Raw genomic sequence first — 23,041 nt, 5'->3', positions numbered from 1 at the left:
CCTGCTTCTGCAGTGAGTCGGCTTTATTCCTCTTCCCATGGTTTGTTTCAGCTTTTCCTTCCAAGACGGACTGTCTCGCAGTGCTTCAGGCAGCGCAGGTTTGAATTTCCCTCTCTGCTCTTATTGCTCCCAAACACACTTAGTCCTTCCTCAGTCTTTACTTTATATTGCTGGGCCTGCTCTAGCATAGAGTCAATGTTTATCGTCAATGCCTTTGAAGTTATCTTCATGCCTCCTAGTGGCAAACTTGTCACAGTTCTTTGGTAAGCCCTTCTAGTGTTGTTCTGTAAGTTTCTTTGGTTCTTCTTCATCTCAGTCCTATATGGTCTTACAGATGCGATAGTAGAGACTTCACAATAACACAAAGTGATAGTTTCAGGTTGGGAGGGCGAAGAAGTCAAAAGGGTAATGGCATCTGGGAACAAGGGCTTGGGGAGGTCTTTCATGGGATGGAAGTCTTTATCCCCATGACGGGAGTGTCTCCCTATGACATCTTTCCAGTTTTTACCACCCCTACGGGGACTATTGGGTAACGGCCTCTCCTCCCTAGCCTCACCCTCTGGGGAGAAGTGACAAGATCCTGTGAATCATCACAGCACCTATGGCAATCTAAATACATTCCTGTTTGGGCTAGTTTTTCTTTAGTCTCTGAAACAGATTCTTACCAGATTGCGGCATCTGTACAAAATTCTAATTACATTAATGACAGTATTTCTCTATGTTTTATAAAAACTCTCCCTTTAGAGGCTCTTGCTCTCCCCTTTAATGTCTAAATGTATGTCTTGTCAAGTTTTCTTCCCTGATAAATTGAAATTAGTTGTAATAACTCCACGTCGAAAGAAACCTTCTTTGGACTCTACCATCTTCCGTAATGTTTGCCCAATTACCAGTTTACCATTTTTAGGTAAATCAGTATTGTCACAACAGACAGCTCATATGGCGCAATGACCACTGCTCTGCTCCTACAAGTACTTCCTGTTCCAGCGAGCAGCACAGCAGTGAATATGTCCCTTTTCAGAGGCTCAATGACATTATCGCGGTGGCTGATGATCGGGTTCATGTCTCTTGATGCTTCTCCGTCTCTCTGCATCTATCAACATGGTGGACCATGGGGCACTCCTTTCAATTCTATCACATTGCATGCGCATCAGGGGGTTCTGTTCTGAAGTGGTTCCTTTCTTTTGTAACTGTCAGATCATAATTTGTTCAGATGAGAGCCTTTGAATCTCGCCTCTGCCCATTCACTCGGGTGTACCACAGGAGTCCATTGTGTCTCCAATGCTAGTTAACCTTTATTTAGAGCTGCTTGGGGATGCAATAGCCCAGTGCAGGGTCAATATACATCAGTATGCTGGCAACATGCAACTTTACCTTAAAGTTTACCGTAAAAAGTAATTCGAAGGGGATGTCTCCCACCTGAGGAAGTGTTTCAACCAGATTGAGTATTGCATTCTAGTTGCAAACTTGAAGTTCAACTCCTGCAAGACTGAATTTCTTCCTTGCTCTCCTTGCAGGTGTGCTAATCAGTGTTACTGTTGGTTAAATATTCTAAGTAGACATGGCACACCTTCTCACTTGTTTCTGTTGCTTGGTCTCTGAGTTTTTAGTTAGACAGTAAATTATCGCTGATCACTCATGTTAAAATGAAAATTCAAGTGACAATGGGCCTCATTTCGAGTTTGGTGGTGCAGGTAAAACGTGGAGGTATTTCCGTTACCGCCATTTTCCTTACAATGCCAAATTACAAGTTTGGAGAAATTATCTACCGATTTTGTTGCGAAAAGTGGAGGATTTACCTCCAGCTTCAAGGTAAATCCTCCACTTTTCTGACAAAAATTGTCTGAATTATCACTGTTAATTCCGCCGGTGGTAATTTCACCAAAATTCCCCATTGGAATATTATGGACTCGGGACTAGCACTGCCCTACCATCAATTGTAATCCTGTGGTAAACCCATGGGATGCAGTGGTGGTAAAGGTAACCAAGTTTGATGGTATTTTGGCAGATTTACTGGTGAGTTAACTTTGTAAAGTGGACCACTTCCCATGCAGATAAAATTAGCACAGCCCGTAAGAAAATCATGAAAATCACGAATAATACACAGCGTAGTCCATTGGAAGTTAAGGAAACCCCTGTTCATTCAAAATGTTCCTTTAAAGCTATCACTGTGGCTCAAATGGATAAAAAAAGATGCATCTAACCACTTGCCCTGGGTATACTATGCCATCTAAACTTATCCTGGGGAATATAAAAAAAAGTTGCCCCCTTTCTTACACAATTTGTGAATGCCTCCTTTGCACACAATACTGTGCCAGATTTGATCATATAGGTCATGGTTTATTTTATTTTATTTATGTTATGCATTTATAACACACCGAAAGCCTGCAGGCATCAGGGCGCACATGAACACGCAGGGACAATACACAAAAGGACAAGGCAAAACAGGGCTATCCGTTGGCCTTCTCAGTAGAAAAAAAAGGTTTTCAAATATTTACGGAAGGGGCAAGGGTTGGTTTCTTGTCATAGCTCCAGGGGCAAGGCATTCCAAGTGGGAGCCGCCAAAACAGGGAAGGATCTGCCTAAGCCATTGGCCTGTCTATATCTAGGGCAGCACATGAGGTTAGAGTTGTAGGATCCTAGGATCTTTGTAGGCTTGTATGTGACCAGCTTGTCCTTCAGAAAGATAGGGGCCTTGCCAATTAAACATATGTGTACTAAGGTCGCCACTTTCAATTGTATTCGAGCGTACCACTGGTCACAAATGCATGTCTTTCCTAATAGTTGAAACCTGGTCTCTACTAGAAATACTTTTCACTGTGCGCATAACATAATTCCTGCCTGAAAAGGCAACCTTCACTAGAACCTGCTAAAAGTGTGTTTCATTAATCGAGCCTTCACACGATAATGGCTCAGGCTAAAGTGACACAATTCTCTTGCTAGATAAAAGGCTTAATGTACTTCAGCAGCCTGAGGTACTATTGACAATTTTCTACTACCTGGTTTACATGTGTATCTGCACTAAGTGAAGATTCCAAGTGGACACCAAGGGTTTTTCTTGCCCCAGTTTTGGGATGTTGCAGTCCTCAATATAAAAGCTAGAATATCTGGGATCTAGCTTGGCTCGATCTTGAGGTGAACCAAATATCAAACACTCTGGGCCTCATTACACGGATGGCGGAGAACCATGGCGCTATTGGCGCCATGGTTCATGCCGGTAAAATATCGGCACCGCCTTGGCGGAAAGGGGAATTACCGCCCCATTCCAAGGTTGGCAGGGCGGTAATTCCCCCTTCCACCATTGCCCTTCCCATTCCCATTTTGCTAATTACGGTACCGCAAATTGCGGTACCGTAATTAGCTCCCTGGGTCCCTTTGCGGGTTGGTTTTTAACGCCTGCAAAAAGCAGGCGTTAAATCCCCCAACCCGCAAAGGGACCTCGTAGTAAGGCGTGTAATGAGGCCCTCTGTCTTATCGCTTTTCAGGCACATCCAATGGGTGGACATCCAGAGTATGATGCCTTTGTAAATCTGGGTAAGGTCGATGATGTCAGTTTCACAAACTCTGTCAATCTCAAGTAACAAATGTGTGTTGTCAGCATAGTTAGTGAAGTATACACCCGTCTTGGTTAAGAGATCGCAGAGTGGCCTTATATAGATATTAAATAAGGCTGCTGACAGGCATGCACACAGGGGTTCTCCGCAAGATATAGGAGCAGGATCTGCAGTGGCATCAACTCAACACACTGTGGACCTCTGATTAGTTAGAAAAGAGTGGATCCAGCCCACATCACTCTGCGAGCAGTTACCTATGGTGGCAAGGGGTCTAAAAGTTGTTAATGGTCCAGAAGTCTGAATGCTGCTGATAGGTCTAGTAATATCAGCAGCCCAGTTTTGTCTTAATCTAAGACATCAAGTATATGAGTCTGAAGATCTAATAAGGCACTATCTGTACTGTGGTCTCAATGGAACCATGATTGTCTTGCGTGAAACTTGGAGGTAGTGTTGGAGGTAGTGTCCAAGTATCCTTGAAATTGAGCTGTGGCTATTTTGTCAAACATTTTTTGTAAAATGTAGGTGCTGTTAATGGGTCTAAGGTTATTTACTTCTTTTGGGTTTGGCTCTGCTTTTTCTACTAGTTGGGTAACAGTAACTTCTTTTATAGAGTCTGGAACACAATTGTGGAAGCATTCACAAACTGCACTAGAAAAGGAAAAAAAAAACTGTTTTTTGTTTCCTAATACTATTTTGGAATGGATAACATCCCCAAAGCAAGAAGTGGGGTGCAACTCATCCAGGGATTTTTCCATTTCGATTACTGAAATGGGTTTAAAGTTAAATATCAGGGAGTTTGGCTCTTCTAAAGGGTCTTGATGGCAGCTCAGAGAGTCAGCCTGAATATCACATTGGTTAGTCAGAATATTAGTCCCTAAGTCTTTCTTAATATTCTCTCGTGCACTGGTGACTTTATCTGTGAAGGCTTGTTAGACCTTCACACAGTCTACTTTAGTTGGATTGAAAGGTTGTGTCTGCACTTTTGTTTTTTTCGAGCTCTTTTAATATTTCAAAAAGTTTTGGGGTATTATTTCCTGTGTTATCAATTTGCTTAGTGAAGTAATTGTTCTTATACCCATGATAGCTAGTGTATATGATTTCTCAAGATGTTTCCAATATACTTTAAGTAAGTATGAATTCTTTTTCTGCCACTTTCTTTCGGCTTGTCTCCTTTTCATTTTGAGGATGACAAGATCAGGTGTGAACCAGTCATGATGATGGATACTTTTTCTTACAATTTTCTTCTCCATGGGGACCACCCAATCTAACATATATGTCACAGAAATTCTGTATGCTGTGGCTAAGTTATTTGGAGTCTGATGTAGATACCAGGAGATCATTAATATATTCTCATACATCCGAGATATGGATTTCTTTGTAGTTCCGATTTAGAGAGCAGTCTTGGGGGCATTTGCTTGTTTTTTAAATGTAATGTAATTTTAATGTGTTGTGGAGCAATATTTGGAACTCAACGAAGAGGTGGTTGGACCAAATATATGGCCTTGTACTACTAATGCTAATGTTCAAATTCCTTGAGGCCACCCGCTCCAAAATATTTCCCTTGTTAGAAGTGGGTTCGCTGTTGTGAATGCAATACTCAATGTTTTTAAGGCTTTGTTCTAAGGAGATTGCATTCTTATCAGCGTTGTTGCATCACCAGCGATTCAGATTTACCAAAAGTAAAGTAGCACAATTTGGCCTGTTTAATGGTCTTAGTAACTGGGTGATTTTGTCATCAAAGTTGGGCATGCCCTCCGGGGGATGATAGAGTAGAAGTACATTGACACAGCTATTGTGAGTTGGGTGTAATTTTGAAATGTAGAATTTTGCAGTTATTGCAAGTGCTAGGGGCTACAAAGAGATTGTATTATTTCTTAGCCAAAATGGCAACTCCTCCCCCATGGCCTTGCTCACAATTTCGAGAGTAGAAAATATATCCTCCAGGTGTTGCTAAATTGATTTCAGGCCCACGTACGTCCTTGAGCCATGTCTCTGTCAGGCATAATATCTCAATGTTGTTATCTATTATGTAATCATGCATGTCATTGGTGTGTTTATTCAGATATCTGGTGTTCAGGAGGACGGCTTTAATGATCTTCTTGCCTGTCATACCAAAACATAAGGACAGGCTAGCTTGCTTATATAGTAAGAGTGAGGTATTCTATGTTGGTCTTTGCGATCGTTTCAGTTTTCATAGCTGTTCGTACCGAAGGTAGGCTATCAGGTTTGTCAGTTTGCCTTGTATTAAGTTCAGAGTAGTCGGTTTCTATTCTTCATCTAAGGCAATCTGGCTTTCGCCTGAACCATGGCACGGAGAGTGCCTTGTTAGATCTGCAGACCCACATTCTAGACATTATGCATAGGGACAAGACTGGGCTATTCGTGCTGCTGGAGCTATCAACGGTGTTTGATTTTTTAGATCATGAGCACCTCCTGACAAGGCTAATTACAACAGGAGAAAGTTCCGAAAATGCTGTGCAATGGATTTGTTCCTTTTTAACAATAGGAGATCCACTGTGAGTTGGGTTGATGCTGTTTCAGACTCAGCCCCAATGTACTGTGGAGTTCCCCAAGGAGCATGCTTGTCGCCCACACTCATACAAAAAAGGTAGCAGGCACCCCTCTCTAGAAAGGACATGGCATGATAACCTGTCCTGTGGTTTTTACCCACTTTGAGAGTCCACAGCCATCGCTTTTTGCTCACTGTACTTTTCATAAAGGAGGAATAGCCATTTGCATATCAGTCTTTGTCCCGCTCACAAGGGCAGTCCAACACCGAAATGCCTGGCAAACCTCCTTTGAACAAGAGCGGCAATTGCTACCCCAGACACGTGTTGCCTGCACTCTTTAATGTCTACATTAAACCGCTTTGTGACTTGCTCACACAAATTGGAGTGCAGTCTAAGAACTATGCTGATGACACCCAGTTGTTGTTGTGACTGAATGGTGACTACGACAGATATTTAGACAGGCTTACCCTATTTATAAGTCCATCAGACACTGGATGTCCACGCATTGGATGTGCCTAAATAGTTCCAAAACAGAACTTGTGATATTTGGCTCAACCCAGGCCAGGGCTAAACTTGATTCAAAGTATTGCAATTTTTTATTGAGGACTGCAATATTCTAGTTCTTAACAAAGTAAAGACACTTGGAATCTACTTGGAATCCTCTCTTAGTGCGGAAGCTCATAAATACATAGTAAAACATTCCAGTATCATCTGAGACTAAAAGCTGTGAAACGCTGGCCCGAGCAACTATTCTGCCTAGGATTGATTACTGCAATGTCCTTTTGGCGGATGCTGGCAAAGCAAGCATTCATGAACTCCAAACAGAAAAGCACTCCATTGGCTGTCTGTGGCTGCCAGTGTGCAGATCAAGATGATTACTTTGACCCATAAATGCCTTTATGGTATGACTACCCTTTCTCTCAGGGAAAGCCTGGTTAAATATGAGTGAAGGAGAGCACTGCGTTCTAGTAACACTAAGCTATTATTCTGCCCCAGAGTCCGACAAGTGAATGGAGGTGGCAGGTCTTTTCCAGTTCAGGACTCGTATGCATGGAATTCCCTGTCTATAGGTTTACGTCAGGAAAGAAATTTGCTTCCATTTCGAAAACTCCTGAAAACCTGTTCATTTGAATAATTGACTTAATCGCGCTTTGATGGTTACTTTCTTTTCTTGTCTCCTGTCGTTTGTGTTTTGGCTTGCGTGTTTATGTGAGCCCTGATGCCTGCGTGCTATGGCGTGAAACAAATGAATATATTAAATAAATAAATAAATGGGAGTAAGTGTATACCATTTAAATGTGTCGGGAGGTAGTTTTGCCATTTCATTCAGGGATGTCAAAGGTTGGTGTCTATGATTGTATTCATGTAGAGTATGATTATGCATTTAATTCATATAATTATGTAAAAAGTGGCAGTGTGATTACTAGACAGCCATATGGAAAGTGTTTAAAAAATACCCTCACTACTCTTGTCATGGTACATGTATAATTAGGCATACCCTGGCAGATGTGGGGAAATGTTGAGGACCTTGAATTAGGCCAGTGATTGTGAGGATTATGATATCAGCACCATGAGCCACTGGTGATCTTGAAGGAGCCTTTTGAAAAGAAATACAGGGTTGACAGTACATTGATTAGTGGCTGCGTGGCATGGGCTGCCATAGGTGCCTCTCACTGACTCACCATCTCCAGTATGATATGGGTTGGGAAGAGGGAGTTCTGGGTGACCTCTTCATCAGCCAGTTCAATTACAGTGACACTTCCATATTTCATTGCCTTTCTCAGAGGTCAGTGCAGAAGCATGATGCCTGATGGATTGTCCATTTTGGGAATGTGTAATTGTATCTGTGTAACTGTATCTTTGTGATGTGCTTTTATACTGTGTTGTTGGTTGTGATTGGGGTGCACGTGGTGCACAGTGTGCTTCTTTAGTTAGAAAAATCAGTTGTTCTGGGACACTTGCTCCACATCGAGAAAAGGAGAAAATCTTGAAAGGAATTTTTTGTGCAAATCCAGGTGTCTGGTTGTGTGAATGAGGAATCTGGTGCTTCCTTGATCACTTTATGTGTTCCCTTCCCCTTTGCATGCTTAATTTGGTGTATGTGCATGCTTTCCACTCACTTTTCCCATCTTTTGCTCACATTTTGCACTCCTTTTCAAAAGTGGCGCTACTTTGAGATGTGCCCTTCTATGAATGAGGCCCATCTATTTCTGGGGCATTTGTGGTGAATCTCAAATTTGCCCACTTTTTTATCTTTGAGAATCATACCCTTAGATTTCTTTGTTCGACATTTTATACTGTTGCTCGACAGGTAGTTAGTGTCCCAAAATGTTCCCACATTGCTGCAATATTATCTTCTCTTCGTGCACTTTAAAATGTGTTGTATTGCTTTTAAGGCTATGCGTTTTAAATATATCTCTTCACACGTCACCAACCAATTCCATAGAGTGGTCTATAGGAAGCACAAAGTACGTCTGCTCTTCCGGTGCATTTCAGTATTGCACCTCTCCACCACCTGTTTCGTAAGGAACGGAAAATGTATCTTTTTTTCCAAACTATGAGAAACCTGAAGGTGTCTCACCTGCTAGTCCCTAGGGATCTGTCATCCAAGTGGCCAGGACACAGCCAACGCTTTTGGATCTAGTTCCTGGGGGTGGACCAGTGCAGGAGGATCACCTGGATGGGGAGTCTTTGGGAAGTGGAAGTTTGACACCAGACAGCAAAATGCAGTATCCACTTCCCTCTACCTCTGTTACCCCACCCTATCCGGTAGGATACGTAGGGTCTCAACCCCCTCTTTTTCAACACAAACAGTTTCTCACGGACAACTCACTGTGAGGGAAAATGGACTAACACCCGAGCCGTATACCTGACATGTCCCACTACAATGGTCAGGCAGGGTCAGGCAATTACTGATCATTGCACACACCTGACTTCCATCACACTTCCCCAAATGGATAAAAGGCGGAGCATGAAAGCACACTCAAAGCAAGGCAAGGCACGCAAGGAAGCAGCAGTTCCAAGATGGCAGTTTAATACAAGGCGGAAGATGGCAAGACCGAAGAAAATTGCAAGGAGGGAAATACTCTTGACCTTTTCACCAACAAACCGCATCTTCCATGAACCTTCAAAAGTAGGAAACATAAGACCTGGAATTAAAGCTAAAGAATCCTGCATTGTGTGTCGGAGGTAACCGGCTCTCCCACGTCTATAGTCAAGGTGGGAGAAGCATTTGCCACTGTGATCCTGTCCTTGGCTCCTACAACAAAGCAGCACCAGTGAAGTCAGCACAGCCGGTGAGTTTGTAGACTGATACCAGACCTTTGTGTGTGGAAACCAAGGTTGCAAGCGGCAACATTGTATGAAGAAGATCATTAAAACAGCAGATGAGTGAAGAAACTTTGAAGCAATATCATAGATAGAGTGGTCCGGCATCACGTGGGTGCTCATTCGAAAGTCTGTTAGATATCCAACTGAAAGGGTGCTAACGTTAAAAGAAAGATAATTGTGAAATAGAAGTGGTCCTGCAATGGGTCAAGCCAAACCCTGTGCACATTCGACAGTTTTCGATACTTGATGTAAAATTGACTTTGGTCCAAGCCTGGCTGATGGAGACTAATTGTGTAGAAGGGATCTGAGCCGGGCAGAGGGGGATCTGGGGTGAACCGTGAGTCACCCGAAAAGGAAGAACCTACAAACATTGTACGATAAAGTGAAAGGTGAAAGGCAGGCTCAAGCCCAGCAGAGGGAAGCCTCTGTGGAACTTCAAACTAAAAGGGTCTGAGCCGGGTTGAGGGGGATCTGGGGTGGACAGTGCATCACCCGATGTGAATACCTGTGAAAATCTAGAAGGGAAAATAACTTATTGTCTATTTGGTTGCATCAGGCCCTTGGACTGAAGAGACTTTTGAGAAGCAAGAAGACTTACGCTTTGGAGGCCATGGCGCTGATGACTGAACTGTAACCTCATGCTAAAGAAGCCAGAGAATGTGCTATGCTCGAGTGAACCGCCTTATCCTGTGCTAAAACACATAGGGAAGGGAGGCCTATGGCCTGAAAACCTGACATATCATTTTAAACACTTCTTTCTTTTTTATAACATTATTTCCCACACTATCTGTATTTAGAGGTAAGGATTGGCAATAGTTTTTAGTATGGGCCCTTTTATTTTGAAAAGGCACCACTAGGACGGCGATATTATTATTTGATGGTCGTAGCTTGCTCCCATCTGTAGATTACCCTTTTGAAGTTCAATAACACCCTTGAAATGTGATCACTAGTGTCTGTCTTACTGTTGATGCCATGCTGCCTTCCTTACAAGACTTAATTGTTTTATTCCTTGTGTTTGCCTTTCTTCAGCCTTTTTACTCATGCTTTACTTGTTTATATTGTTATCTTTCTGTTTTATGCTTGTTTTTACTGTTGATATATGTGTTGCGCAGTGCTCCAAATAACTTTAACAAGGTTCAGACATTATCAAATAATATAAACAAGGACAATACGGTTTTATAAAAAAATGCACTGGTCTCAAAGGCTAGTAATTTCAAACTCTAATGGGCTCGGTAGTGCTTACACGATATCTACCATACTGACACTTTATAGCCCTTTGAAAAGTTTTCAGGCTTATCTGACTGTGTTATTCAAATCTCAAATAGACCTGCAGAAAGATTTGAAGAATAAAAACATTGTTCAGTCCCCTTTTATAGGGCGGCATTACAACAATGTTGGCAAAAGACACATGCAAAGGTTTGAGTTGTCTTCAGAGCCTGGAGACCGTGAAAATGACAGTGGTGCATGCTATAAATTGCACGGTAGAAATCAAGTTAACATAACAAAACATCAGAGTAATTGTACTTCATGTAAAAGCACAAATAATAGCTAACATGAAATAACGTGATCATATGTATGTAGATAACCTGAAAACCTACCTAAAATAGTTAGAATGCACACAAAAATGGCAACCAGTGCTTTCACACTGACTCCAACTTGCTTGGCTGCCACCTCACAGAAGGTGAACTCTCCGTTCTCGTCGCAGGTGCAGACACCGATGGTGAGGGTGTTGATGCTGGTTTGTGCTGGATTGCCTCCGTCGGAGATGTTAATGAATATGTGGTGGAATTTGGCTTCTTCTCGACTCAGTCCTCCATATTTTACTATGACTTTAGCCGTGTTATCTGCACGAGATTGGAAAATGAAGATATGACCACAAATCATGATCACACACCTATACTTTAATTATAACTAATGAAAGCTACAGTGCATGCACATCTCCATTGGGATTCTCAAACACAAGTTGCATAAAAGATGTGTTAAGTCATTACTAAATGTCGGTGAATTGTTAATTTACCCACCAGCAAGTCATGCATAATCCCTCTCTTTCACATAATCTCTTTTTAGTACATAGAAAAGGATGGTTTATGGTCAATCCGTCGAAAGAAAAGCAGCGACATAGGAAACCATCTAATGTAAAGCATCATCTGCCAAAGCAACGACAGGCATAACATGTAAAAGTGCATTTCCATTTAAACCAGTCCATCAAAAATATAAATGGACTGGTTTCAATGGAAATGCACTTTTACATGTAAAAATAGTATTTCAATGCTTTTTTTGTAACTTTAAAACGTTACATGGAGCTGTCCAGTGCTGAAATTTCGGCACTGACCAGCTCCTTGTAATGTTTTTAAGTTTTTATGTAAATTGGGGGGGTTCCCCCCACACCTAAACCCTCACCCCCAACCCTAATTCGTTACACGGAGCTGTCCAGTGCTGAAATTTCAGCACTGGCCAGCTCCTGAGAACGTTTTTAAGTTTGTATGTATATTGGGGCGTCCCCTCAAAAGCCCCCCCAGCCCCCACACCCACCCCCCAACCCTAATATAACCCTTTATCTAACCCTAGACCCAACCCTAGCCCCTAACCCTAAACCTAACCCTAATCCTAGACCCGACCCTAACCCTAATCTAACCCTTCATCTAACTCTAGCCCCAACCCTAACCCTAACCCTAACCCTAAACCTAACCGAAACCCTAACACTAATTTAACCCTTAATCTAACTCTAGCCCCAACCCTAACCCCTAACCCTAACCTAAACCTAACCCTAACCCTAACCCTAAACCTAACCCCAGCCCCAACCCTAACCCTAACCCTAACCCTAACACTTAATCTAACCCTATCCCCAACCCTAACCCCTAACCCTAATCCAATATAACACATTTCGATGGATCCATCGAATTATAGACAACAAAATGGTCATTCAATGGAATGGCATTTCGATGCTAATAATTCGATGGATTGATGTTAGATGCAATAGCATTCGACGGATTGACCACATACCGAAAAGGATAACCTACAAGTAGAGTTTTGTGAATTACATGAAGAAAGAAGTGGACTGCAGAACAAGAATCCAAAACCTGTGTCTGGTGCTAGTCCAGTTAATCATTTTTTATTACTAAGAATGGGCCTCAGCAGTCCGCAGCCTGTGCATATACAAGTCTATGGAGCGACTGTGATGACTGAGCATGCTGTTTTGGATGAGACGGGGCAGTGCACAGCTGGCGTAGGCACAGTGTAAGTGAGGCCTGAACGTAAAAGAGTTTAGTAAAGAGAGTCACTGGCACATGCAATTGGCATTGTGTATTTGGGTGGTGCGCTTAGCAGCTGCAGCCAGCAGTCGTTGGCAGACTTAGCACTTGTCAGCCATTCTTACTCCTGCACTGTTTAATGCACAGCCTCCTGTATTTCAAGGGCATGGGGCATCTATGGTGCTGCCACACGTCCCCCAGGGACCAGACCAGACTGGTTCCGTGCACTACTTGAGTTCTCCCACCTGGCAAAGTCACCAAAAGCAACTCTATGGAGGTCCCTTCTAGATTACTCATTGACATGGACAGTGGGCTCAGAGCTTGCACTGTTCCTTCATTGAACCTCCCTGATCTCCTGCTGTGTGGCAGGAATCTGCCCAGCGCTCTGCGGATTAGCAAGAAGGGAGGGTCCAACATAATTGGAGCATAGACACACAAACTAATGGATACGTCAATCGACTCATTTGGGTATAAGTAATGTAACGGGTCTCAATTCAAGTACAGTTTCAGTGGAGAAAAGTAACAATAAAAATAATTCATTTTAGATGGTGAGGACAAGAATGCTTATTGTTTACTTGTTTTCCACCAAATCTTTCCTTTTCACACTTTTTTCCTAATTCCCTAGACATGTGGGGTTTATTATAGCAATGTATCGAAAAGCTGCACAAACTTCATCAATTTCACTGAGAGTTGAGATTTCTTTCTATTAGTTTCCGGGAGGTTTGGATTCATTGAATCCTTTTCAGGAGGGGAGGTCATATTTATCAATCTCAGGCAGAGAGGGGACCATTTTATCAATGTTAGGGGGAATGGAAGAATAGTAATGCTGTTTTTCTCAGAGAGCTATATTTTTGAATGAAGCAGCAGGAGTGTCCTGCTCAGTCTGGGAGATTCCTCCGGGATCAGGTAGATTTGGTCTGGGTATGGGTGTACACATGAAAAGAAAAAGGAGGTATACAAAGAAAGATTTACTTTGGGTATAGTAAAAGAGAAGATTATACAGCATAACGTGAAGAGGAAATAAAGTGATCCAATATATGTATATTTTTTCAGAGGTTTCGTTAATATATGTCACCATTAGAGCTCCATTATTTTCAGATCAGGCCAACCAGATCTGCTGACAGTACAAAATGGAAAAACCAAGCCTACTATCGTTGGGTGCTTCTCAGCCTCTTGGGCTGCTGACAATGTCTAGAGAGATGCTGAAACTGAGCTGCACCTCACTGATGACATCCATCAAGTAAACTATGCTTTTCTGGCCTTGCCTTTTATACTCTTGTTCAGAGGAGAATTGCCTGACATGTCAGGTCTGGGCTGTCCAAGTGGGCGTGGCTGACTGATAAGCCTCCTCCATGACACTTCGGTGGCCTGACACACATTTTTGAACCCACTACTCGAGGCTAATAGTTGTAAAGACATTTGTGTAAAAGACTCCTTGAGTAGTCTTGCGCTCTGCAAAGTTAGTCTTTTTGTTGTTTTAATGATCTGAGCGTTTGTTACTAGGTTGATGCATTCTAAGATCTCTTTACCTTATTTGTCATAAGACAGAATTTGATTAAAATGTGAGTTTAATCAAACTTCTGGGAGCTTAGCAATTCATTGATTTATTCGCCATGGAGCTATCGTCTTTCGATGGGGCAGTAGTGCCAAGCAATGTGCACTGAGCTCTTTCTCTTTCGCTCACTCTCAGTCTGATTGCCCTTGCACTCTATTCTCATCTTTAAAACGACATGGACCCTGAGGATGCTAAGAGACCCATCACTGCATCTGCAGGCCCTGGAGTCTTTCCATGGCATGCTGATCCAGCAGGCTGACACTCACTCTTCTGGTTCTTAGACATATTTAGTCATTTGGAAATCTGTATTGAATTATTCATTACCGAGAGGATGTCAAATTCGGACTAGGCCATGTATGCCTGGGTTGGAGTATGTATTTTAGGTTATTCCCTGTCTGCTACAGTACTTAGCGTTTGTTTTGTAGATAGATAGGTTTCTCGTTTTTGTGTATCAGGCTTGGGAGTATTTGGTGTGGGCGACAGTTCCAGCAATCTCCCAAAGTAGGTCTTTCCATCACTGTGCCAATTCTCCACAGATGAATGTATAGTACTGTAAATGTTGTGTGCAGTGGAGTAACTTTGCTGAAAATGTTTGGGGCATGACATCTAAACATCTAAATGAAAGGGGCGCCTGCCAAATGAGTGGGACAAAATGGTGTGCCACAAATGGTGGGGGGGACACCCAATTGCCCCCGCCCATAAAATGATGCCCATGGTTGTGTGCTACAATTGAAAATGTAGGTAGAATACCATGTTCAAAGGGGGAAAGTACACATTTATTATAGGGTAAGAAAATTCTGCTGTTTCAAGGATTATATGTGTGTTGATCTAATGCATGCTTTTGTTATTAGATTTCTAGGCCAGGTATTGTAGGTCACTTTTTTGTATATTGCTATTGATTTCTGATATTACCATTGGCCTTTTAATGGCACACGCCTTTTGGGATTTGCCCCTTTGCTTTACAAGCAAGTGGGGTGTTTCTAGGTCTGGTAAAGATCAGGGGCTAAGCTAATGTCGGGACTGGTGGGATTCGGGGCTAGCTATAGCCTTTTGGTTGTAGTCCCTGAGCTTCTATCCGGGGCTACAACCAAAAGACTGGGGGCTATATCCCCTTCAACGCCCCCTAGCGACGCCTCTGGGCAAGCCCATATTTGTCTGCGCATGCTTCTCACTAGAGGGGATGGATTATTTATTTAGGCTCATTGTTCAGTCCAGCCTCAAGGCCAAAGTCAGACAAAAATAACCTAATTTAGAAGAAATGTTTTTCAGTGCGTTCTGTTTATTGACTTTGTATATTCACTTTTTTGTAAGAGAAAGTAATCATACCTGACCCCCTAATCAAAAAGCAATATCGTCACTGACTTTATTTCCTATTAAATGTCATTGTTTATTTTCTAATTTGTTTATGGCTTGAAATAGATTATTTTCAGTTGTTTTCATTTGTTTCTTTACACTCTTATTTAATGGCATTTAGTGTCAAAATGGTGCAATACTTAGACATTTTACTTTCATGTCAGTGGAATTGAATAAGGTATGCAAGTGTCTTCCTGCATATTCTTCTGAAGAAATTGCCATCTTTTCAGGCTATGCCTACACTAAGGACAGGCAAAGTTCAACAAAATGTCTCAGGGCCTTTTAAAGTGGGGTGCATACAATTCAGAGTCTTAAGACGTCCTACTACAGTTGGACAGAAACAATCTGGAACACGCTTTGTGATGTGGATACAAAAACTATTCATTGTCTGATTTGCAAGAATCTTCACTGGAGCAAAAGTGGAGATACCGGTGCAATTCTCCGATTTGCACCAGCTATCTTATACCTGATTCACAAAACCTAAAATTGGACCAAACCTGGAGAAGCCTGGAAAATATTTGAGATGCTCACATGCAATTGTGATTTAGAATGTTTGGTCAAGGGCATTTGGTCATCTACTGATTTGCTCCAACTCAAAATATTGAGAATCAGGCTGTGAAACATTCTCTCTGACCCGTTGCGTTGCAGTGTGGGTGTGTCAGTGTGGCTTGAAGGCTAAGCATTCCACAAGGAACCCTGGAGTTGCATCTAGCTTCTTTAATGAGCGATGTTTGGGGACTCGGCTAAGCTGCGATAGCCGTAGGATGTCCTTTCACACTGCAGCTCCTACCAGACTAAATACATCTTTCTTATATCAGGAAGACACACTGATATTTTTCAAATAATTATTTGGATTGTGAAAAGGGCATTGACACGCCTTAACATGGGGCTGGTTGAAGGTCACTTCAATCTGTAGTGCAATGTGCCTGCCTCAGTTTGGATGAAAGGCTTTTCAGAAGTCACAGGTATATTGATGAATACAGCATCCATGCAAGGGTTCCCCATATTGTTGTGAAAAATGTCAAACAATGTAGAACTTAGAAAAATAAGTCAAAAGGAATCACTCAACAAAGGTCATTCAACAAAGAAAAATATCACAAACACGCACACAAAAGCACACACATTATTTGGGTCGTTCATGATATACTGTAGTACTAACATGGGTGAATTAACAAGGGGGGGTTCCTGAGAGTCCCTCTGCCAGACATTAGTCCTGGTTACGAGAGACTTACCCAGAGTCTTTAGCTCAGTATCGTTTCCAGGACTCATGTCTGGCAGAGAGTCTCCGAGAACCCCCCTTGTTATTTGCATATTTCAAGTAACTTTGGGTCTCACCCTAAGTTACTAGGGGAATCCAGACGTGGACCCCTTGCTCTCTATTCTTAGAGAGGCACAGCTACACCCTATTGATGAGGTTCAACCAGACCTAAACACGTGTCTGGGGTTGCTGTTGGTACTCTTGTTCAGAGGAGAATTGCCTAGCATTTCGGTGCTGGACTGTCCCTGGGCAGGACAAAGGCTGATATGTTTGGGATATTTCTTCTCTGTGAAAGATAGTGAGCTAAAGACTCTGGGTAAGGCTCTTGTAACCAGGACTCATGTCTGGCAGAGTGTCTCCCAGGACCCTCCTTGTTATTTGTACTAACATGGGTGTCCTAGCTGGATGACAAATCTTACTTCATGCACATTTATATTTATGCAGCAGTAAACAGCACATTGATATGAGCACACGGCTCCTGGTAGTGGGGTGCTGAGACTATGCTCAGTAATTAGTGGTAATGATGACATGCATGAACAATCTTGGCCATGTTTCTGACATCTACTAAGAATCACTTTATGATCTAAAACTGCTATTTGAAACAGTTTCAAAGAACAACCACTTTATTTTCCAGAAGAAAACAATTCCTCCATTCTCCGGATGCCCAATTTCAAATAAATAAAGCAATATGAGAGCAAGTTCACTCTTAGCAAATACATTTTGATTTGATCTAACAAGATATTTGTCTGACACACCCCTGTTTTGAGATGAAGCTCGAGTTAAGGTTTTGATGGATTACATTATGCCAGATAGCTAAAAATCACAACAGAATAAAGACTAAGTTCCTTCAAATAACCCTTGTATGGTGACTGGGTACCTTACATACAATCCCAATACAATGCCATATTGAGTAGCTTGGACAGGGGATGTACATTACCATGATTATCTTGCACTGTGAAATTACTGTCCTTGGAAGCTAAGATATAGGAGAACCGTGTTCCTGGTGTTGTTTCGTCTGGATCAATGGCAGAAATATTAATAATCACCTGAAAGTAAACAAAAGCTGTATTAGAAAATACAGCAAAGTACTTTGCTTTCGTAGACGGGTACCTATCAACAACTGGGATATATTCCTCCATGGGGTTGTCAGTGATGTCACTCAGAACCCCAAGGTGAATATATCCCCTTTAGTGATAGTTACTAAATTTCAATTGTATGTTCTGTAAGCCCCGTCCCCCCAACCCCCAGCATCCCTGTCCCCAAGGACCTGCAGTGCAAGGGGAGACGGGAAACTCATGCACAACAGAAAAAGCCTGACCTTCTGCCACGTCTCCTCGCCTCCCTCCTGTAGTTTCCTTTCCCTCTGACCACCCCGAAAAGGGAAATAAAAAGACCTGTGACATTGCCACCCTGCCTCACCTCCCTCCTGTAGCTCCTCTCCAGTACACCGAAAGGAAAAAAAACTACAAGCTTTCCACCATCCTTCCCGGCCACCCTCAGTTTTTCCTCCCCTCATTCCGATGCCACAGTTGAGAGTGTTGTAAAATGCACAGTGCTGAAGTAGCGCACCATCGGTGCTGTCAGTACCGAAGGGTATGCTCGGGCGAAAGGCATCTGACTTGAGAGGCCAATTGCCGAGCACAGTGCTGTGCTCTAAGTGCATCACAGGACCTGCAAGCCCAATTCCTGATCAGATGTGTGCGTTCCGTGCTGTTTGACAGCAGCTCCGCACTCACCAGCTGGCATCTCAGTGCCAGAGGTCAGCCACTGGGCCTGACCTCTTCACCGCTGAGGCCTGAGGAAACCGGAAACCAATATGGTTGCTGATAGGTTCCAAAAGAAGCAATGCACTTCAAGGCAGTTATGTTAAGGTGTTGTATGTAGGTCCTAAATATTTTAAAGGATTTGAAGACCATATACGTGGACTAATTTGAGAGGGTTAGAACATTGCCAATTGTCACATAGTTCATAGAACCTTCAGACATTTCAGATTTTCAGAACAATGTCTGCAAGTGGAAAGAGTTTAGTAGAAGATATTACAAATATATCAAGAGGAAATCCTGCAACTCACAAAGACGGTGCATGAAATACTTAGAGATCTGATAGGGCACCTCTGAGCTGCCGTGAAGACCTTTATGCTTGAGGCATTGAAAATACTCTGCTGCGTGGCTTTCCTTGGGAAAACCTTTCCTGGGCCTAACATTGATGAAATGTACACAATTACATGGCAAAATCGGACTTTATAATTGGTTATTTATAACACGCGGAGGTTTCTAAGTCTGGACCCGGGGATTGAACCTGCGTCGCTCGTTTCCCTGATCTGTCCTCCCGAGACCTCACACACAGTGAAAGGAAGGATATTTGCTCTCCCAAGAGTCCACCATTCTTTGTGCAACCTTAGCCAGCAAATGTTCAATTGGAAGAGCAGACCTCTCTAATCCTGTTCCAATGAAACAATGTTCATTCGTTGACAGGTCATGATTTGCTTCAAAACAAACGCACAGGCTTAACACATTGAAGCAATGGGCAAAATTAAAATACTGTCGCAACGTGCGGTTAAATGTGCCTGTTTTCTCTCCCGAAGAGTTGTTCCAGGCAAAGGCAAACTGTTACGCAATTGGATGGCGTGTTCCTGCCAAACAACGACGATCTGTACTGGTAACAAATCTCTAAAACCATATGATTTTTTTCAACATCCACAAATATAAAGAGCAAAGCATGTCTCCTTACAAGGATCTATTTCAATTTGCTTCAAAGGTCAAGAAAGCTACTCTGAAAAGTACACACTTGTTAAACATTGTCTGTAATGCCAATCATGATTGCCAGGGAGCACAAGACAAACGAAAGAGGTGATGGCTGCAAAGTTCAGAATTAATCTTATCCTCTGACATTGTTCTGGGTAACCCACTAGACCATCGTTCTTCAGCCTGCCAAGCCATTATAGAAAGGGGAAAGACATATGCAAATAAGGCTTGGTCCCACCCCAAAACGGGTACTGGAGCCCCGAACTGCTTGGTCGCACCCCTTCTGTACCAGACACGAAGCACTCCCAGACAGAAGGGCTCCAAAAGGAGAAAGGATGTCCCTGTAGGCATGCCCATCTGTACAGGCCAGGATTGATAGGCACGAATAAACAGCCACAGAAGAAGTACCGTTCCAGGAGCAGCATTTTCACACACTCTGGCTTCGTACGGCTCAGCGAATTCCGGAGCATTGTCATTTTCATCGAGGACCTTAACGTAGACGCGTGTGAGAGATTCTTTACCCTCGATGGGATCTGAAGAAGGAAAACAAAAGGTGACAATGAAGGTCCAGCCAGTATTTTCATTGTAAAAGTTATTTTTCTTGTTTGGATTTATTCCTACTTTCAATTAATTATAATTGTATAAAAATGCACAGGCAGACACAAATGATCCAGTAAATAAAAGCGGTAAACCAGGTACTGCATGTTTTTACCGCCCAAGCACAATATGAGTAGGCAGAACATGTGGAAAGCACAACAGACAGCACATATCACAGGAAGGCAATATTGCATGCATTGGTCACCATATGAGCACACACTGCATTCAGTAAACTCCTCAGATGACTACTTGTATTTTACCGCCTTTCATGTGGATATCCTACTATGGTTCAAGGACACCGTAAAGGCCACACACGCTATTGGACATACATTTGTGATGTATGTTTTTATATTTACTGTTAAGAGCAAATTATCATCGGGTTAATGCATATTTTCTCTGACAAATTACAACGGATTTCTTTCAGTTTTTATTATTTTGCTATAACATTGAATTTGTCTCATGTTCGCAACCCATTACTGTAGGATCTCAAATTCATCATGATTAGGGCAAAACACTGTGAAATGTTTCCGTTAACGTTGTAAAACCTCTTTAAACGATGGATTTATTTTGTTGTCAAAGTCACGTTTGAGCTGACATTGTGATTATGAGAAGACTGACTATTTTAGTGGACTCATTAAGCAAAAAGTGGGTGTTCACTGATCAAAATGTGCATAGAAATTTTCTTGGATTCTGCCTTCTTTCTTGGGTGAAAAATCTTCATTAATTGTTGCCTGGTGGATGGTAGGGAAGAGGCTCACAGGCAAGGTTGCATGCATTGTCAGATATCATGATTCATGTTATGCACTGTGAGCTCTTTGATGTCCTTTATCTGACCGGTATAGACAGAGCTCCTGCTCAGTGAGCCTCCTGTCCCTTCTGCAACCTGCAACTGTCACTCTCAGATTCCAGATGCCCCCACATTCCAATCCCGGAGGTTCAGAGCTACCCGAGCGCCACGAGTAACCTGGCATATGCTGATAATATGCACAACATATTTCCTCTTCTTCACACCCACAAAATGTCTCCCTTTCAGACCTTGACTATTCTATTCAGGTTCCACATTTGCTCCCTCTGTGCACCCCCTTCACCTACACCGTCGAGCCCCCCTTTTTCCACAAGCACCAGATCTCCCTCCTTCATCACCAAAGGTTTAACACATTCAAATGTAGTCTTTATCTATCAATGATAATGAACCTAACCAGTAGCCCATAACTTGTTATGTTTACAGAGGAGCATAACGTCTCTTTGTATTTTTTTTTTTAATGAGTACTTAAAGTAAACGCTAGCAGATGTTTGGGAATTTAGCTGGACATTATTTAAACATACTTTATTCCAATTTTGAATACAGCAAGGTTCTGCAAATAACGACATGGGGAGAGAGAGGGGCTCTGCATGCCAGCCCCAAGTTAGTTACCTGCCACACTCACACTTCCAGCAATGCCCGCATTGAGGTGTGGGGAATCTTACAAGAGGTGGGAGTATGAGCGCGGCAGGCAGCTAGCTTTGGGAAGGAATGTGAAGCACTTTCTCTAGGGCAATTACTGCCACTGGGTCGACTTCGCTGACCTGTTCTTTAATTAGCACCATAGTGGGGGGAGCCAGCCAATCAGATGGCTATGAATGCGGGTTTAAACCGCCGGTGCAAGCTCGTGTTACAAGCCACCTGATGGCCGGCTCCTCCTGCCACCATCTTTCTCCCACCCTCCATTCCCTCATTTATTATTTTTTTCTACCCTCCACCCCCTGACTTACCTTATATTGGTGGCGGTAAGTTGCGCCGCTGCATTCGCTCCTTCCCCTCACTTCCCTCATGTCTCCATGGAAAGGGAATAGCTGCTTTGTATGGAGGCCCGCTTCCCTTTCCATGGTGGGCCTCTTGGAAAAGGATTTTCCTTCGCACAATGGGACTTGGCGCGCGTCCCATTTTACGAATGAAAATCTTTTTTTTAGCACTCCGGGTTACTGCTTTGGCAATCCGGGGTGCTAATAGCCTTAATCCCCTGTTCCGATTGGCTGGAACATGAGATAACGATCCGGAGCCCTTGTGATCCGCTCTCGCTTCGCTTGGGCCAATATCTTGGCCTGCCGGGATGTTATCTCCCGTTCCATCCATTGGAATGGGGGATTATCGCCATATTAGCAGCCATGGCAGTTATGGCTATCCCAGCCAATCAAGAATCTTGACCTGCAGGTGTTATGTTTCAGGACAATGCAGCATTGTAAGCTTGGATGGCTTCCACACTTAACTCTAGTTCACCTCCCGGCCATCTCCTTCTTCCATAATCATCAAAGAAACTAAATCACCTAGCTGCTTGCAGGAACCACACTGTAATTTGCCTCGGTCCACACCACTGGTAGAAACAAATGGGGCCCATTTCTGAGCACACTTAAAACGTATCACCCCAGATGTTTTTACTACATACTGATGACAATAATTACTTGGGTCGGGGGGTCATACTGGCTAAGCAGAAGGCATTCAACCTACAGCTCTACAAACGTTTTGGACTAGGAATCCTATGATCCCTTCCCATTGGCTATGCTGGCTATGGTTGATGGAAGTTGTGTATTGCGGCCATGTGTGGGTGGTATCTTGCAGCGTGATGGTGCCGCATCATGATGAAGGTGTGCAGGGGCTGATGGGCAAGGTGTGCTGCACCACAATCAAGGCATGAAGGAGCTGCTGGGGAGGGTCAGAGGGACCAGCAGTGGAGGGACTGGTGCCTATATATAGGGACCAGCCAAAGAAACATCAACAAGCTCCTATTTACCCAGAATAATGCTATAAGGCCCTTAATATTCCTAGGAAATTTCACATTTGCGACACGCTCCATAGTCTACAGTGGCTCCCAGTTGCCTCAAGAATATCACTCAAAACCCTTGCTCTGACTCACA

The 23,041-nt window shown here is 42.9% G+C and overlaps 1 protein-coding gene across 1 annotated transcript in view; it reads right to left on the bottom strand.

Annotated features, from left to right (window-relative positions):
* CDH5 (cadherin 5) overlaps positions 1 to 23,041 on the bottom strand; it is a 302,086-nt gene that overhangs the window by 14,214 nt on the left and 264,831 nt on the right. The window contains exons 9-11 of the mRNA XM_069653040.1: positions 19,961 to 20,085; positions 17,746 to 17,854; positions 10,990 to 11,235 (exon numbers count right to left, since the gene is read on the bottom strand). Of these exons, the coding sequence (XP_069509141.1) occupies positions 10,990 to 11,235; positions 17,746 to 17,854; positions 19,961 to 20,085 (480 nt within the window). The remainder of the gene's footprint in view (positions 1 to 10,989; positions 11,236 to 17,745; positions 17,855 to 19,960; positions 20,086 to 23,041) is intronic.

The sequence above is a fragment of the Ambystoma mexicanum genome, chromosome 1p (genome assembly GCF_040938575.1).
Source record: "Ambystoma mexicanum isolate Mex_15411 chromosome 1p, UKY_AmexF1_1, whole genome shotgun sequence".
Classification (NCBI taxonomy): domain Eukaryota; kingdom Metazoa; phylum Chordata; class Amphibia; order Caudata; family Ambystomatidae; genus Ambystoma; species Ambystoma mexicanum.
The sequence above is the reverse complement of the archived record's forward strand: the minus strand, read 5'-3'. Positions and strand labels throughout refer to the sequence as shown.